We start from the raw sequence: 15,936 nt of genomic DNA on the forward strand, positions 1-15,936 counted from the left end.
GGATCATTGATTTTCGGCTTCATGCAGAAACGAGTTGCAGAGTCGGTGTCGGTCGACACCAAGGAGGTAGTGTCGATCGACACCAAGGTGGTGTCGGTCGACACTCATTTCTGTCAGCAGCGGTTGATGTCTGTTTTGCCTGGTTTGTTTGTGTTTGGTTGTTATTTGTTTAGCATTAATTTCTCAGTTGCTTGTGTGTACAGCCTAGTAGATGGGAGGATTGCCTCACAAAGTATTTGTGATAATACTTACGCATCTCAATTATTGTTTGTGGTGTGCAGGTATGTGATGTGGAATCATGGCGATGAGGAGGAGGATTATCTAGGGTCTCGTTTGTGTATTGTTGGTTATGTTATTGATGTTGGAACCATTGGTAGAGTTTTGCTAGGTTGCTGGATAGAATGGCTATGAATGTTATTGTATGGATGTTATATATTTGAGATGATTAATGTTATATGTTTCCGCTGTGCTTGTTATTGGATGTTGGTTTATTAATTGTATTGTAGTTGGTTAGTAATGTGTGGGTTGTTGGTTTAATTAGGTAGTATGGGATGCCTAATTACATGTTATTATTAATAAAAAAAAATGGGTCGGGTCTCTTCAAGTATATTCTTTGAGATATAAAATAATTATGTGACAATTATTAATTCTATGATTTAAAAGGGTGTAAAGGTCCAATGTTCTTTTTGTGGAGATGTTTATGATCGTTTTGTCTCCAAGTTTAACACTGGAGATTGGCTTGATTTTGAAGACTTTAAAGTTGTTGAGCAGTATGATTCATGTTTAACTACCACACATCGTTAAAAATTGTTATTTTGTATCAAACCAAAATCAAGGAGAATTCAATTGTTGGAGGGGAAGATTTATATGATTTTGTCGATTTCAAACTCATTAATGATGGTACCCAATGTGAAGATTACTTAGTGGGTGAGAATTTATTTTCGTTATTTTAAAGATTAAATTGATGTTATCACATTATTTCAATTATTATTAATAATTCTTTTTATTTGAAATAACTTTATTTTTTATACAGATGTCATCGGTGATATTGTCAATGTTGGGGAATTCAGCTGTAATTTCAGTAAATTACAACAAAAAGAGGAAAAAAAGGATTCAGAAAATCATGAGAAATATGTGGACGTATCACAAACTGATAATATCCGTATGTTGTTTAAGTATTGTACTCGATTTGGTTCTGACAAAAAGAAAAACACTTCTTATCATGATCACTCAGAATCAGATTGTACGGTCTTTGAAAAATCTGATGATGACAATGATGTTGGAGATCAGGCCGATGATGATTATATACAAGAAGGAGGCACCTGTCATGTTGTTAAAGAATATAGATCCTAAGGGAGATTTGTGTAACGGTACGAGGCTAATTATTACTCAGATGGCCAATCCTGTAATCGAAGCAAGAATCGTGACAGGAAAAAAGGTTGGTGATAGAGTACTTATCCCAAGGATGTATGTTAGTCCACCTGATGCAAAGTTTCCCTTTCGTATGAGGCGACGAAAGTTTCTTGTAACCGTGGGATTTGCAATTACTATAAACAAGAGTCAATGTCAGACGATAGAACATGTTGGATTGTTTCTACCGAAGCCGGTTTTCACACATGGTCAGCTTTATGTTGCCTTCTCTCGAGTTACAACCAGAAAAGGCTTGAAGGTGTTAATTACAGATAAAGATGGGAAATGCCAGAATAGAACACTTAATGTTGTTTTCAAAGAGGTATTTGAGACTGTATAATTATGGTTTGTAATTAGATAATTTGGATATTTAGATTTGAACATTATTTTCTCTCTTAAAATAAAGTAACTTTAAAGATCTTTAACACTACATCTATTTTTTTGGTAAGAACACTACCTCTATTTTATAATCAGATATAGACTTTCCCATTGGAGAAAACCATTTTCTAATTTAGATTTATTCTATTTTAAATATAAAATAATAGATAAATACATTGTAAATGCTCTAAGTACATATTATTAAAATTTTCACATGATTATATTTTATTTAGTTACAACAATGTTATTTGAATATATATAATTTTAGATGTATCATAAAATGTATATATTAATTATAAACTCTTAGATACATTCTAATTATAATTTTACAACATATCTATTGACTATAAACTTTACCTTTAATCTGTAATTATATTTATAATAATAAATATGAAAAATATTTAATATTCAAAAAAAAGGTTAGACACTAAAATGATTAAGACGCAACGTTTAATTGTGACTGTTTGTATTCTTACAAATCCGTAATCTCCTTTCCCTTTTCCATAACAGAGAAGAATCAGGAAAAACCCTAATTTGAGAAAATCATGAGATTCAATAAAATTGCTGATCTTATTCCCGGAAAAACTAATTGGCGCCAAGGTCTTATATTTTTGGAGTATCAGCGAGTTCTTCACAAAAAGAATACTGCTTTTTGTGGATGCAGAGGCTAGCGTCGTTAATTGAACATCATTCTTACTTAAATTTCAATTTCAACAGTTCTTATACATACAACTTCTTACACAATTGTTATTAAACTATGAAGGGCAATACAATCTAAGCTACTTTTTACCAAACACACTAACTAAACTCCAAAATTATATAGATGATGGTGATTGGTATGTTATTAGTACTTTCAAAGTAATCAATCCTACCCTAAATGAGAGGAATACTCATCATCCTTATCAAATAAAATTCACAGACGATACCACTATGAGGCTGGTCCAACAATGGAGTTCAAAGAATTACTTTCGATTCGAGAATTTGGATGATATATATTGTGGGAGAATTAATCATACCACCTCTTTTGGTAAGTGTTCCGTTAATTAATTTAATATTGATATGGTACAATCCATGAATATAGTTAATTGTAACTTTGTGTTCGGGAATCTAGAATCTTTATATGATTTGTTGTAACTTTGTGTATTGGTCACTCCCTTAGAAAAGTATGCATAAAATATTTACCAAATATAGATATGGAACACTTAGGAAAGCTAACTTCTGTCTTTTTCCCAAATTAGATGTTTGTGGGAGTATAGTAAATGTGGAAGATAAAAGAAGAGCTGATAGTGCCAATAATAGTAATGAATTTGTCCTCACGTTGTTGAATGGCAGGTAAAAGGCTTTTACTCTACCTTTAGGACAGTTACGTTTTAAAGGTGACTCTGTTAAGATTTTTTTATAAATTTGATAAACATGTAGGAATGAAACTGTGAAGTGTCGTCTCAAAGACGACTACGCTTCTGAATTCATGTCTAAATGGCAATCAAACAGGTGCCATCTCATTAACAAATCCGAACATGTGTTCTGTGTAATGCGGTTTGTGAAGGTCGGAGAATATGAAGGTATGTATCATAAAAGAGTTATGATATAAACATCATAAGGTAAGGAATATATTCACTTTAAACTGTAAATGTTTATAGGTGCACCATGTATCGAAAACACATTGGCCTCTTCGAAAATCTTTATAAAACCAGAGTTCGAAGGACTGGAGCATCACCAGGCTATGTAAGTTTGATTATGTAAAAATAACTTTATACACTTTATATATGCTTTTGTATGATGTTAAAATAATTTTGTTTCATACACTTTATATATTTTCAGGACTGAGTTTGTTGGACGTTATTACTTAAACCATGTGATGGAGCATCAAGGTGAGAGATCATGGACTCAGTCATAAAGAATGGACTCAGAAATGAAGATACAGTAGCTTAATGAACTTTTTGTAAATGCAAAATTTAGAATATATTTGAATGTTTGTAGTACCAAATACAATGGTCTAAACAAAAGTACATTTATGGATTGCTTAAAATATTATTTTAATGATCTAAATGAAATTACATATTATTTTGTCCGAAATTATTATATCAAGTTAACTAAATTTGAACGTAACAATTGTATTTGGCTCATTTAAAATTTTGTTACATTCAGGTTGGGCTTAAATTTGTAAATGGACTTTAACATTTCAATTAAACTTTGAAAATGGACTTTAAAATTTCAATCTATATTTTGCAAATGTAGAGTAATACTATAAACATTTTATTAGCTATTCATTTTTTTTTTGTCAACCAAACATTAATTTAGAACAAGACTCCAAGGTTGGTAGCCCAAACTAGAGGAAAATAGTTTACAAAAGAAGTTGCAGAAAGTAAAGATATTGAAGATCGAGCAAGACAATCTGCCCGTACATTGGTCGTGCGCGGAATCCTCGAAAGCTTGAAAAATGAAAAGAAGAGCGAAGCAAACTGAACTCATCCAATAAATTGGAGAAAGCTGGCCAATCATCTGGACATTGCACCATCGTCACTAATTCGGCACAATCTGATTCAAAGAACTGACAATCAACACCGGACTCCAAAAGGGATCCCATCACCCATAACAACGCCTGCAACTCCGAGTGTAAGGGTGAAGGACCGCGTCGCTGACTTCGTGCTCCTAATAACATCGTTTTATCCTCACTATCGCAAAGCCACCATCCTAAACCTTCCAAGGGATCTGATGCCTTCCAAGATCCATCAACCTGACACCGGGGTACAGGATCCCGAACCTCCAAAGGTAAAGAATCCCGAGGAGCCGCATTGAAGGACTTGGCCTCCTCCCATAACAACATATCAAAGATCGCCTGATTAATAACCTCAACCGGCTCAGCCTCACAACCCTGAAAAACTTTTTTATTCATATCCTTCCAGATTGACTAAACTAACCACGGAAATCTCAATGTTAAATCTGAAGCAATCGGCACCCGCCAATACAGAAAATCTAAATTTGAAAAGATAGAGCCATAGGGGAATCCATCGCTATCAGAGTCTAGCGGGGACAAGTCCCAAATGCGACGCGATCGGGTGCACTCAAAGAGTGCATGATTGATAGTCTCCACCTCCAAACCGCATCTTTTACAGTGAGTATCACACCGGACTCCCCGGTGAGCCAAACGTTCTATCACAGGAAGAGAACCGGAGGCAATTTGCCAGAAAAAGTGCTGAATCTTCGGGGGGACCTCAAGTTCCCAAGCCTAGGCCTTAAGAGCCGTACACGTTGGTCCGTACTCCACCTCCTTAATTAATTCACATGCGAGCCGGTAGCCAGATTTGACCGAATACCTCCCTGATCTATAATAATGCCGAATCAATTTATCGGGTTTAAAAGATTTACTTATTTCCATAGATAGTATGATTTGGATATCCACTGGATTCATGTACTCTTCCAGAATTGGCAGATGCCACTCCTTCGTAAATGGATTAATCAAATGATTGACCATTAGAAAATAGAACATGTTATTCATATTATTATTATAAAAAGTGAAAAATAAAATAGAACATGTTTTAAAAACATAACAAAAATTTGATTCAACATTTTAAGGAATAAAATTAGTTTTTTTGTTTTAATTTCTAATCAGTTCCTACCCTCACATTGGAATTAATCAGTTCCTGCCCTTACCTTTAACTGTTCTCTATTTAAGTGTCAGATATAGACTTTCACATTGGATAAAATCATTTTCTAATTTTTTAGTAATAATCTATATTATAAAAGAAGAAATAGAGATATATATTGTAGATGATTACATTTTATTTAGTTTCAACAATGCTGTTTGGAAATGTATAATTGTTAGCTGTATCATAAAGTGTATATATTAACCATAAACTCCAAACACATTTAATTATAAATTTACATCATATCTATTAACTACAAACTTTGCCTTAAATCTATAATTGTATAAATAATAATTATTATTAAAAAATATTTAATAGTCAAAAAAAAAGTGAGACACTAAAACATTAAAGATGCAACGTTTAATCGTGACTGTTTGCATTTTTACAAATCCGGATTCCTCTTTTCGTTTTCGATAACAAAGAAGAAACAGGAAAAAAACCCTAAATTGTGAAAATCATGAGAATCGATTATATTTATGAACTTCATCCCACAAGGACGAGTTGGTGTATCCATGCCAAGGTCTTAAATTCTTGGTATGTCAACGAATTCTTCACAAAACATGTTCTTCTTCTTGTGGACAAAAAGGTTAGGGTAGTAAATATAACGAGAATTCTACTTATATTTGTTATTTTAACAATGCTTATATAATAGATTTCTTACACAATTGTTATGAAACTCTGAAGGGTGACACAATTGAGGTTGCCTTTGTACCAACTACACTCGCCAAGCTCCGGAAGTATATTTACGAGGGTGAATGGTATGATATTAGGACTTTCAAAATCATCAATCTAACCCTCAGGGAGAGGAATACTCATCATCCTTATCAGATCAAGTTTACGGATGATTAAACCATGACTCTGCTCGAGTCAATAAATTCCAAAAATTACTTCCGAATCGAAGATTTGGATGATATATATCGTGGAAGAATCCATCATCCCATCTCTTTCGGTACGTTTTTCTTAAAATAGTTTAAAATAATTTAAGTTAAACTCCGTGGATATAGTTAATTGCTATCTTTGTGTTGAAAAATCAAAAAAAAATTTTGGAATTTTGGAACTTTGTGTATTGGTCCCTCCCTAGAAAAGTACAAATTGAACTTTTTTACCAAAATAGTTATATGTGAATGTTAAATAGATTTGGAAACATTCATTCATCTCATTGGAAAGTAAATTTCTGTCTTTTTGCAAAAATAGATGTTTGCGGATGTGTAGTAGCTGTGAAGGACAAAAGAAATCATGGAAGTGGAAATGATTGTAATGAAGTTGTTTTCACGCTATTAAATGGCAGGTAAAACACATTTATTCCACCTATAATGATTCTAAGATTTATAAGTTTGACTCTATTATAAAATGTATCGACTATCTTCATCTGTAGGAATGAAACTTTAAAGTGTCGTGCAATAAACCACTATGCTACCCGTTTCATGACTTCATGGGAGTCAGCTGGATGATATCTCACATATCAAACCAAACTGGTGTTTTGTGTACTGCGTTTCTAGAGGGTTGGAGAGTATAACGGTATGTACTATTGATAACACTTGCTAGATTGAAAAAATGCTAAACACAATGGGGTATACTGATCCACAAAACTTTAAAAACACTTTGAACATCTGTAGGTGAACCCTGTATTGTAAACACATTGGCGTCCTCCAAGATCTTTCTAAAACCGGAGTTTGAAGGACTTGAGCATCACAAGGTTATGTAAGTTTTGAATGTACATTAATATCAAGTAGTGTATCATGCTAGGGTTAAACTTATGAATGTGTTTCCTATATTTACAGCTCGGAATTTGCTGGACGTTATTACATAAATCATGTAATGGAGCATGAAGGAAAAACTTCAGGGACTTAAACTGAAGTTTTGTATATGCAAACTTTAGTATAATTTTGAATGTTTGTATGACCAAGTACTAGAAACCCTTTTATGGGTTGCTTTTTATATATTATGTTAATGGTCTACACGAAATTACATATTATATTGATCCAACTTATTATATCAACCTAATTACTTAAAATTAACCATATCAAATGTTTTGGGATCATTTTATACTTTAAAATTTGAAAATGGAAATTAAAATTTTGATTTTATAATTTAGAAAATAACATAGGATTGTTTTTTCTATTCAATTCCTGCTTGCACAAGCGTGTGGGTAACTCTCCTAGCATTTGTCTGTTTGAACTGTTTTCACTTTTTTTCCATGACACAAAAAAATATAAAATTTTAATCCCAACAGTTTTTACAGCTTTCTAAATTATTCTCTAGCATTCATTCTTTTAAAAGTAAAGATATTCCTCCAATTCTTGATATAACAAAAGATTTTTGGTTAATTTACAGCTTTTAGTTAATTTTAAATAATTTTTTCTTAATGAAAATACAAAGAGTTTTTTTTCCAAGAGTTTAGATGGATTATATATATTGACTTTTTTATTTGACTTTTGAATATGGTATAAAGATGCCTACTATATATTTAAAAGCAGTTTCTGTGAGACCCGTTTAGGCCCATTAAAGGCCCAGCCCCTTTGTTAAACAAAAACCCTAAGCGAGTGTATATATGGGTGCACGTATCGCCTTCTTCGTCTTAGCCGCTTACAAAGTTTTCGTTCCAACTTCGATCACTCTCTTGTTTCTGTAAATCTGAATCTCAAGTCACCATCACCATTCTCGTTGAGATCAAGTTCCACGTTACGTTGATCCGTAGTCACCGCCGCTTGAGTCACCGTTTGTCTCCGTCGTTCACTTCTCTCACCGGAGTCGAGATCCATCACCGGTGGTTTGTTTGGGTAAGGAAATCCAAACATTAATCTGTTTCCACTTCTACAAGTCACTGTGTTAGCTTCTATAATCTGTTCGTTCTGTTACAAGTTATCTGAAAGTTTTGGTTGTTGTTTCTGGTTGTTTCTGTCGCAAGTCGGTTCGTTGGCATCTGCAAGCTGGGTCGTCTGCAAGTTAGGTCGTCTGGTTCCTTGGGCAGTAAGTCTCTTGTTCCTTGTTCTGGTTTTCTAGTTCTGCAAGTTCCGGATTAAGGTGTTGAACAGTATTCTCCTTGTACAAGTTTCAGGCTAGCCGCTTTCAACTTCTCCATTCCTAGTGTCGTCGTCTTCAATCAGGTGGGGGAGGGATTGCGGATTCATAACACCTCATTTACACTTTTGTGCATCCGATAAGCGTTAGTGTAGAGTTAGACATTATTTATTGTTGGTTGTTAGGTTGTTAGAGTATTGACATTTACATGCGTTAATGTTGTTGCATGGTTATTTGATACGTGGTATGCATGTAGATTATTAGTGTTTTAAGTCGTAAAGTTTGCTGCATGGTAATATGGGGACGTGAGATGCATGTTGCTTGTTAATGTTTTACGTCGTACTTTAGTCCTTGTGGTGAGTAAATTATTAAGAAAATAATTACAAAAGGATTGAGAATGTTGGACTGTAATGAACCGACGGGTTCATTATAGGTCATAAACCGCTGATGAGCAGTACGGGAAGAATCGAGCTATGGGCCGTGCTCTTCTAGGAACGAGGTTTGGGAGCCATAAAAAGTGTTAATGGCCAAACCTATAATCAAAGTAAAATACTTAAATATATTATGAAAAATATTTTGTTGTGGAACGTTGTAGTCTTTCATGTAAGTGAAAGCTATATGCTTGTTGTCTGATTTTATGCTAGTGTTTGGAAGTTGTGTGAAAGTATATTTGTAAGGTTATGTTTCGGTGGGCAGTGTTGACCACCTCACTGAGTAATTAATTACTCACTCCCCAATCTTTTCTCTTCAGGTCACGGTGAGAATCTCGAGTAGTTGCACAAGTTCGTCTTGCTTTGTGGTGTGTTTTTGGGAACGTTAGGTTTAATATTTTTACCGGTTATTCTCTATCTTTCTTTTTACGTTCGGATTTCTTTTTATTTATGACGTTCTTTTCTTTTCTTTTTAACAAGACTATTGAGATATTGCATTAAGGTTTTTATTTTAATTCAGTAAGGATTTTCTGGAAATATGAGTAACTTAGTATTTTTATTATATAAATGTGTTTAAAAATAACCTTTTAGTAAGAAAACTAGTGTAGTCCCAAAGGATTTGGGAGTGGGTTGTGACAATTTTGGTATCAGAGCCAGGTTAAAGTCAAGCCGGTGTTGACCCGGAAGGCTAAGTTATATATATATATATTTATATTTTTAAGGGTTTAAAAAAAAAAATTTGATTTTTTTTTTTTTTTGTGTAAGGTATTTTGGAAGAAAGTTTTCAGTATTTTCTTTAAAAAAAAAAAAAAAAAAAAACACCCAAAGTGAGACTTGTGTTAGTATGTTGTAAAGTTCGTTCTGGCAGTGGTTCTTATGTTTGGCATTGTGTGAACAGAGAATGGCACCAAACAAAAGAGGAAGGCGTCCTGCAAACCCTAGAGAAAACCCAGTTGATGCTGCACCAGCTAATGAGCGAGTTCAGCCAGAGATTCCGGTTGCAGCTAACGCGGCAGAGATGGCTGCAAATCGTGCTGAAATGCAAGAACTCCGTAACATGATGCGGGAGATTTTGGACCGACCTGTGTATGCACCCCCACCACCACCTAGAGAAGCGGCACCACGTCAGCCACCGCCAGCACCTCCAGTTGTTGCACCTCGACAGCGTCAGCCACCACCACCACCGGCAGAGTTTTCTTATTTTGAGACAATGAAGCTCATGGGCACCATGAAGACAGAGGACTTTAGTGGTGGAAATGATCAGGCAGGAGCTGATGATTGGAGACGGATGCTGGAGAAAAACTTCAGGTCAGCAAGATGTCCTGTGGAGTTTAGAAGGGATCTCGCTGTGCACTACTTGCGCGGAGATGCAGATAATTGGTGGAGAAATGGTGAGAGGAGCTTTCCAGTTGATTATGAGCCCACATGGGAGGATTTTCTAGAGGAGTTCAATAAGAAGTATTTTCCTCAGGAAGCTATGGATCAGCTAGAGTGTGAGTTTTTGGAGCTTCGTCAGGGCACAAAGACTGTTAGAGAGTATGATGCTGAGTTCACCCGTCTGAGGAGGTTTATGGGGAGGGAGTATGGAGAGCAAGAACTGATTCGCAGGTTTATGAGAGGATTAAGGGCTAATATTCGTAATCGTTGCTCTATCCGAGGATGTACTAGCATGGTTGAGCTAGTTGAGCAGGCTGCTATGGTAGAGAGGGGACTTGAGGAGGAAGCTTATGACCTTAGGAGTGCACAGCAAAAAGCAACCAAAGGAGCAGAATCACTTAAGCGAGCAGGAGATAACCTTGGTGCAAGATCGGGCCAGAATAACCAGCAGTGTAACAAATGTGGAAAAAGGCATGGAGGAGTGTGCTGGAGTACTTCTGGAAAGTGTTTCCACTGTGGGAAGATTGGTCATACATGGGCGAATTGTTCAGAGAGAGATAATAATTGCAGGAGGTGCGGGAAACCAGGTCATTATGCACGGGAATGCAGAGGGAACATAATAGGAGGGCAACAAGGCAATCAAAACCAAGGAATCCTGCCTCCACATCCTAAGAGGCAAGCAATTGGACCTCGGGTGTATGCTGTAGCAGACGAGGATGGTGCAGAACCGATCGTTGGTAAGTTTCATCTAAAGCTTCTTGTGATTTCTCTTGGATATTAGTAATTGCATGTGGTCTTTTGAGTATGTGTGTCGCTTAGTGTAAATTAAAAGAAAAATAAAAACTATGTAGGATCGGTTTTTATTGGAGGAGTTGCTGCCTATACTATGTTTGACACTGGAGCTACGCATTGTTTTGTGAGCCCCAATCTGGCGAGGAATTGGGATTCCAGAATTGATTTTACAGAAAAGCGGAGGAGAATTGAAACTGCGGGAACACAAGTAGTAGGATCATCAAGGACTTATCGGGATGTTCCTGTGGTGATAGAAGGAGTAGAGTTGCTGGGTAATTTTATTGAGATGGAGTTGAGGCGCTATGAAGTAATTGTTTGTATAGATTGGTTAAAGCGACATGATGCCAACTTGGACTGCCGGGGAGCATGTGTTACCATTAACCAAAGTGAAGGGAATTTGGTATTCCAGGGAGTCGTAACAAATAACGGGATACCTATCATTTCGATGATTCACACAGAGGAGTTACAGTGGAATGGGCCTGAAGCATATTTGGCGACGATTTCTATTGAGGGAGGAGACACAGGAGTAGAGTTGGATGGCATTCCTGTAGCATCAGAGTATGCAAATGTTTTTGAACCGCTCAAGGGACCACCACCAGATAGAGGAGATGCTTTCACTATTGAGTTGGAACCAGGGACTGCTCCAATATCCAAGGCGCCTTACCGTTTAGCTCCAACAGAAATGGCAGAATTAAAGAAGCAGTTGGAGGATCTGACAGATAAGGGATTTGTGAGACCAAGTAGTTCTCCGTGGGGAGCACCTGTTCTGTTTGTTAAGAAGAAAGATGGAACTTTCAGACTTTGCATAGACTACCGTGGGCTGAATAAGGTGACTATAAAGAATAAGTACCCCTTACCACGTATTGATGAGCTTTTGGACCAGCTTCAAGGAGCATCTTGGTTTTCGAAGATAGATTTGGCATCGGGGTATCATCAGATTGGTATTGCTGAGGAGGATGTTAGGAAGACAGCATTCAGGACACGCTACGGGCATTATGAGTTTGTTGTCATGCCTTTTGGATTGACTAATCCCCCTGCTGCATTTATGAAGCTTATGAATAATGTGTTTCGGGAGTTCTTGGACAAGTTTGTCATTGTCTTTATTGATGATATTTTGATATACTCAAAGAGTAAGGAGGAGCATGCTACACACTTAAGGATAGTGTTGCAGACACTGCGAGATCAAAAGCTTTTTGCAAAGATGGCGAAGTGTAGTTTCTGGCAAAAGCAGATTGGGCTCTTGGGCCATATCATTTCAGAGACAGGGGTAGCTGTTGACCCAGAGAAGATCATGACTATCACTCATTGGCCTAGACCTAAGAATGCTACAGAGGTTCGTAGTTTTCTTGGACTCGCAGGTTACTACAGGAAGTTTGTGGAGGGATTTGCCAGCCTAGCCAGACCATTGACGCAATTGACGTGTAAAGAAGCAAAGTTTGAGTGGACAGAAGCCTGTGAGACCAGTTTTGGAAAGTTAAAGGAACATTTAACTCAGGCGCCTGTGTTGGTTTTACCAAAGGTTGGAGTACCTTATGTGGTTTATACAGATGCATCAGGAACGGGACTAGGGTGTGTACTTATGCAGGATGGTCAGGTTATAGCCTATGCATCGAGGCAGTTGCGGAAACACGAGACTAATTATCCTACTCATGACTTGGAGCTAGCTGCAGTTGTCTTTGCTCTTAAGGTTTGGAGAGCCTACTTATATGGAGAGAAGGTGCAAGTATTTACTGATCATAAGAGTCTGAAGTATATCTTCACACAAGAAGATTTGAATTTGAGGCAGAGGAGATGGGTGGAGTTGCTTGCGGACTATGATTTGGATATTGCTTATCATCCAGGAAAGGCTAACCAGGTAGCGGATGCACTAAGCAGAAGGAGAAATGATGTGAATGGAACTAAGGAGGTGCAGGAGTTGGTTTCAGCCTTATCGAGTCTGAATATTTGTGAAGCCTCTGTTGATGACGATGTAATGGGTCTGAAAGCAGTAAACCAAGCTGATTTACTATGGAGAATCCGCGAGGCACAAAAAGAAGATGCTGAGACAAAGAAAGCAGTAGAAGCTGAAGTTGGTGGTTATCACACGACAGAGAATGGAACATTTATTTTTAAAGGTCGAGTGTGTGTTCCAGATAATAAAGCTCTAAAAGAAGAGATCTTGAAGCAGGCGCACCAGTCACGTTTTGCCATTCATCCAGGTTCTACTAAGATGTATAGAGACTTGAAAAGGTATTATCATTGGAAGGGAATGAAGCGAGAAGTAGCTGATTGGGTATCAAAGTGCACGACTTGTCAGTTGGTGAAAGCGGAACATAGAGTGCCAAGTGGACTTCTACAGAGTTTACCACTGCCAGAATGGAAATGGGATATGGTCACTATGGATTTTGTTACTGGGCTTCCAATGACAATAAGTAAGCGAGATGCAATTTGGGTAATTGTAGACAGACTTACAAAATCAGCTCATTTTCTAGCAGTGAATAAAAAGGACACAGCAGAACGCTTAGCTCAGAAGTATTTGGATGAGATAGTGAAACTTCATGGAGTTCCTGTGAGCATTGTTTCTGACAGAGACCCAAAGTTCACATCAGTGTTTTGGAAAGCGTTTCAGAAAGCCTTGGGGACTAGTGTGCACTTAAGTACAGCTTACCACCTGCAGACAGACGGTCAATCTGAGCGGACAATTCAGACGTTGGAAGATATGCTTAGAGCTTGTATGCTCGACTGGGGAGGTCGTTGGGAAAAATATTTGCCTTTGGTGGAATTTGCTTACAACAACAGTTACCATTCTAGCATTGGTATGCCCCCATTTGAGGCTCTTTATGGATGACCGTGTCGCACACCCCTTTGTTGGACAGAAGTGGGGGAGCCTCGGGACATCAAGCCTGAGATAATTCAAGAGTCAACTGAGCAAGTGGAACTGCTCAAAAACAGAATAAAAGAAGCTCATGATCGCCAGAAAAGTTATGCAGACAAGAGACGAAAGGATTTGGAGTTTGAGGTTGGGGACTTGGTGTATCTGAAAATGAGAATGTTTAAAGGACTTAACCGCTGGGCTAAGAGAGGAAAGCTTAAGCCGAGATATATGGGACCTTACCCTATCACCGAGAGAATTGGAGCTGTGGCTTACAGGCTAGACCTGCTAGATGAATTAGCGGCATTTCATGATGTATTCCATGTTTCTGTGTTGAGAAAGGTGATAACAGAACCACAACTGATCATCTCAAAGCCACCAGAGGACCTTATGTCAGATTTATCGGTAAACGGAAAACCGGTATCAATTGTAAGTCGCAGAGAAAATGGTACTCGAGGGAAGAAAGCTAAGACTATTCAAATTTGTTGGGAGAGAGATGGGGTTCAGGAGATTTCATGGGAATCTGAAAATATTATGCCGAAAGACTACCCGAAACTTTTTAAGGACGAAGGCATAGCTTTACTAGAAACATTGAATTCGAGGACGAATTCCGTTGAAGTGGGGGAGAACTGTGAGACCCGTTTAGGCCCATTAAAGGCCCAGCCCCTTTGTTAAACAAAAACCCTAAGCGAGTGTATATATGGGTGCACGTATCGCCTTCTTCGTCTTAGCCGCTTACAAAGTTTTCGTTCCAACTTCGATCACTCTCTTGTTTCCGTAAATCTGAATCTCAAGTCACCATCACCATTCTCGTTGAGATCAAGTTCCACGTTACGTTGATCCGTAGTCACCGCCGCTTGAGTCACCGTTTGTCTCCGTCGTTCACTTCTCTCACCGGAGTCGAGATCCATCACCGGTGGTTTGTTTGGGTAAGGAAATCCAAACATTAATCTGTTTCCACTTCTACAAGTCACTGTGTTAGCTTCTATAATCTGTTCGTTCTGTTACAAGTTATCTGAAAGTTTTGGTTGTTGTTTCTGGTTGTTTCTGTCGCAAGTCGGTTCGTTGGCATCTGCAAGCTGGGTCGTCTGCAAGTTAGGTCGTCTGGTTCCTTGGGCAGTAAGTCTCTTGTTCCTTGTTCTGGTTTTCTAGTTCTGCAAGTTCCGGATTAAGGTGTTGAACAGTATTCTCCTTGTACAAGTTTCAGGCTAGCCGCTTTCAACTTCTCCATTCCTAGTGTCGTCGTCTTCAATCAGGTGGGGGAGGGATTGCGGATTCATAACACCTCATTTACACTTTTGTGCATCCGATAAGCGTTAGTGTAGAGTTAGACATTATTTATGGTTGGTTGTTAGGTTGTTAGAGTATTGACATTTACATGCGTTAATGTTGTTGCATGGTTATTTGATACGTGGTATGCATGTAGATTATTAGTGTTTTAAGTCGTAAAGTTTGCTGCATGGTAATATGGGGATGTGAGATGCATGTTGCTTGTTAATGTTTTACGTCGTACTTTAGTCCTTGTGGTGAGTAAATTATTAAGAAAATAATTACAAAAGGATTGAGAATGTTGGACTGTAATGAACCGACAGGTTCATTATAGGTCATAAACCGCTGACGAGTAGTACGGGAAGAATCGAGCTATGGGCCGTGGTCTTCTAGGAACGAGGTTTGGGAGCCATAAAAAGTGTTAATGGCCAAACCTATAATCAAAGTAAAATACTTAAATATATTATGAAAAATATTTTGTTGTGGAACGTTGTAGTCTTTCACGTAAGTGAAAGCTATATGCTTGTTGTCTGATTTTATGCTAGTGTTTGGAAGTTGTGTGAAAGTATATTTGTAAGGTTATGTTTCGGTGGACAGTGTTGACCACCTCACTGAGTAATTAATTACTCACTCCCCAATCTTTTCTCTTCAGGTCACGGTGAGAATCTCGAGTAGTTGCACAAGTTCGTTTCGCTTTGTGGTGTGTTTTTGGGAACGTTAGGTTTAATATTTTTACCGGTTATTCTCTATCTTTCTTTTT

At 37.4% G+C, this 15,936-nt stretch overlaps 2 protein-coding genes across 2 annotated transcripts; one reads left to right on the forward strand and one right to left on the reverse strand.

Moving 5' to 3' along the window:
* Positions 1–4,132: 4,132 nt before the first annotated feature.
* LOC147937878 (uncharacterized) lies at positions 4,133–4,684 on the reverse strand. Its single transcript, XM_087465320.1, has one exon. The coding sequence runs from the start codon at positions 4,682–4,684 to the stop codon at positions 4,133–4,135; it is 552 nt and encodes a 183-aa protein (XP_087321446.1).
* A 5,104-nt stretch (positions 4,685–9,788) lies between these two features.
* Positions 9,789–13,203, forward strand: LOC147937879 (uncharacterized). Its single transcript, XM_087465321.1, has 3 exons — positions 9,789–11,001; positions 11,116–13,124; positions 13,189–13,203. The coding sequence occupies exons 1-3, from the start codon at positions 9,789–9,791 to the stop codon at positions 13,201–13,203; spliced, it is 3,237 nt and encodes a 1,078-aa protein (XP_087321447.1).
* The last annotated feature ends 2,733 nt before the right edge of the window (positions 13,204–15,936 follow it).

This window comes from Camelina sativa, chromosome 9 (genome assembly GCF_030686135.1).
Source record: "Camelina sativa cultivar CO46 ecotype springtype chromosome 9, ASM3068613v1".
In the NCBI taxonomy this organism is placed as follows: Eukaryota; Viridiplantae; Streptophyta; class Magnoliopsida; order Brassicales; family Brassicaceae; genus Camelina; species Camelina sativa.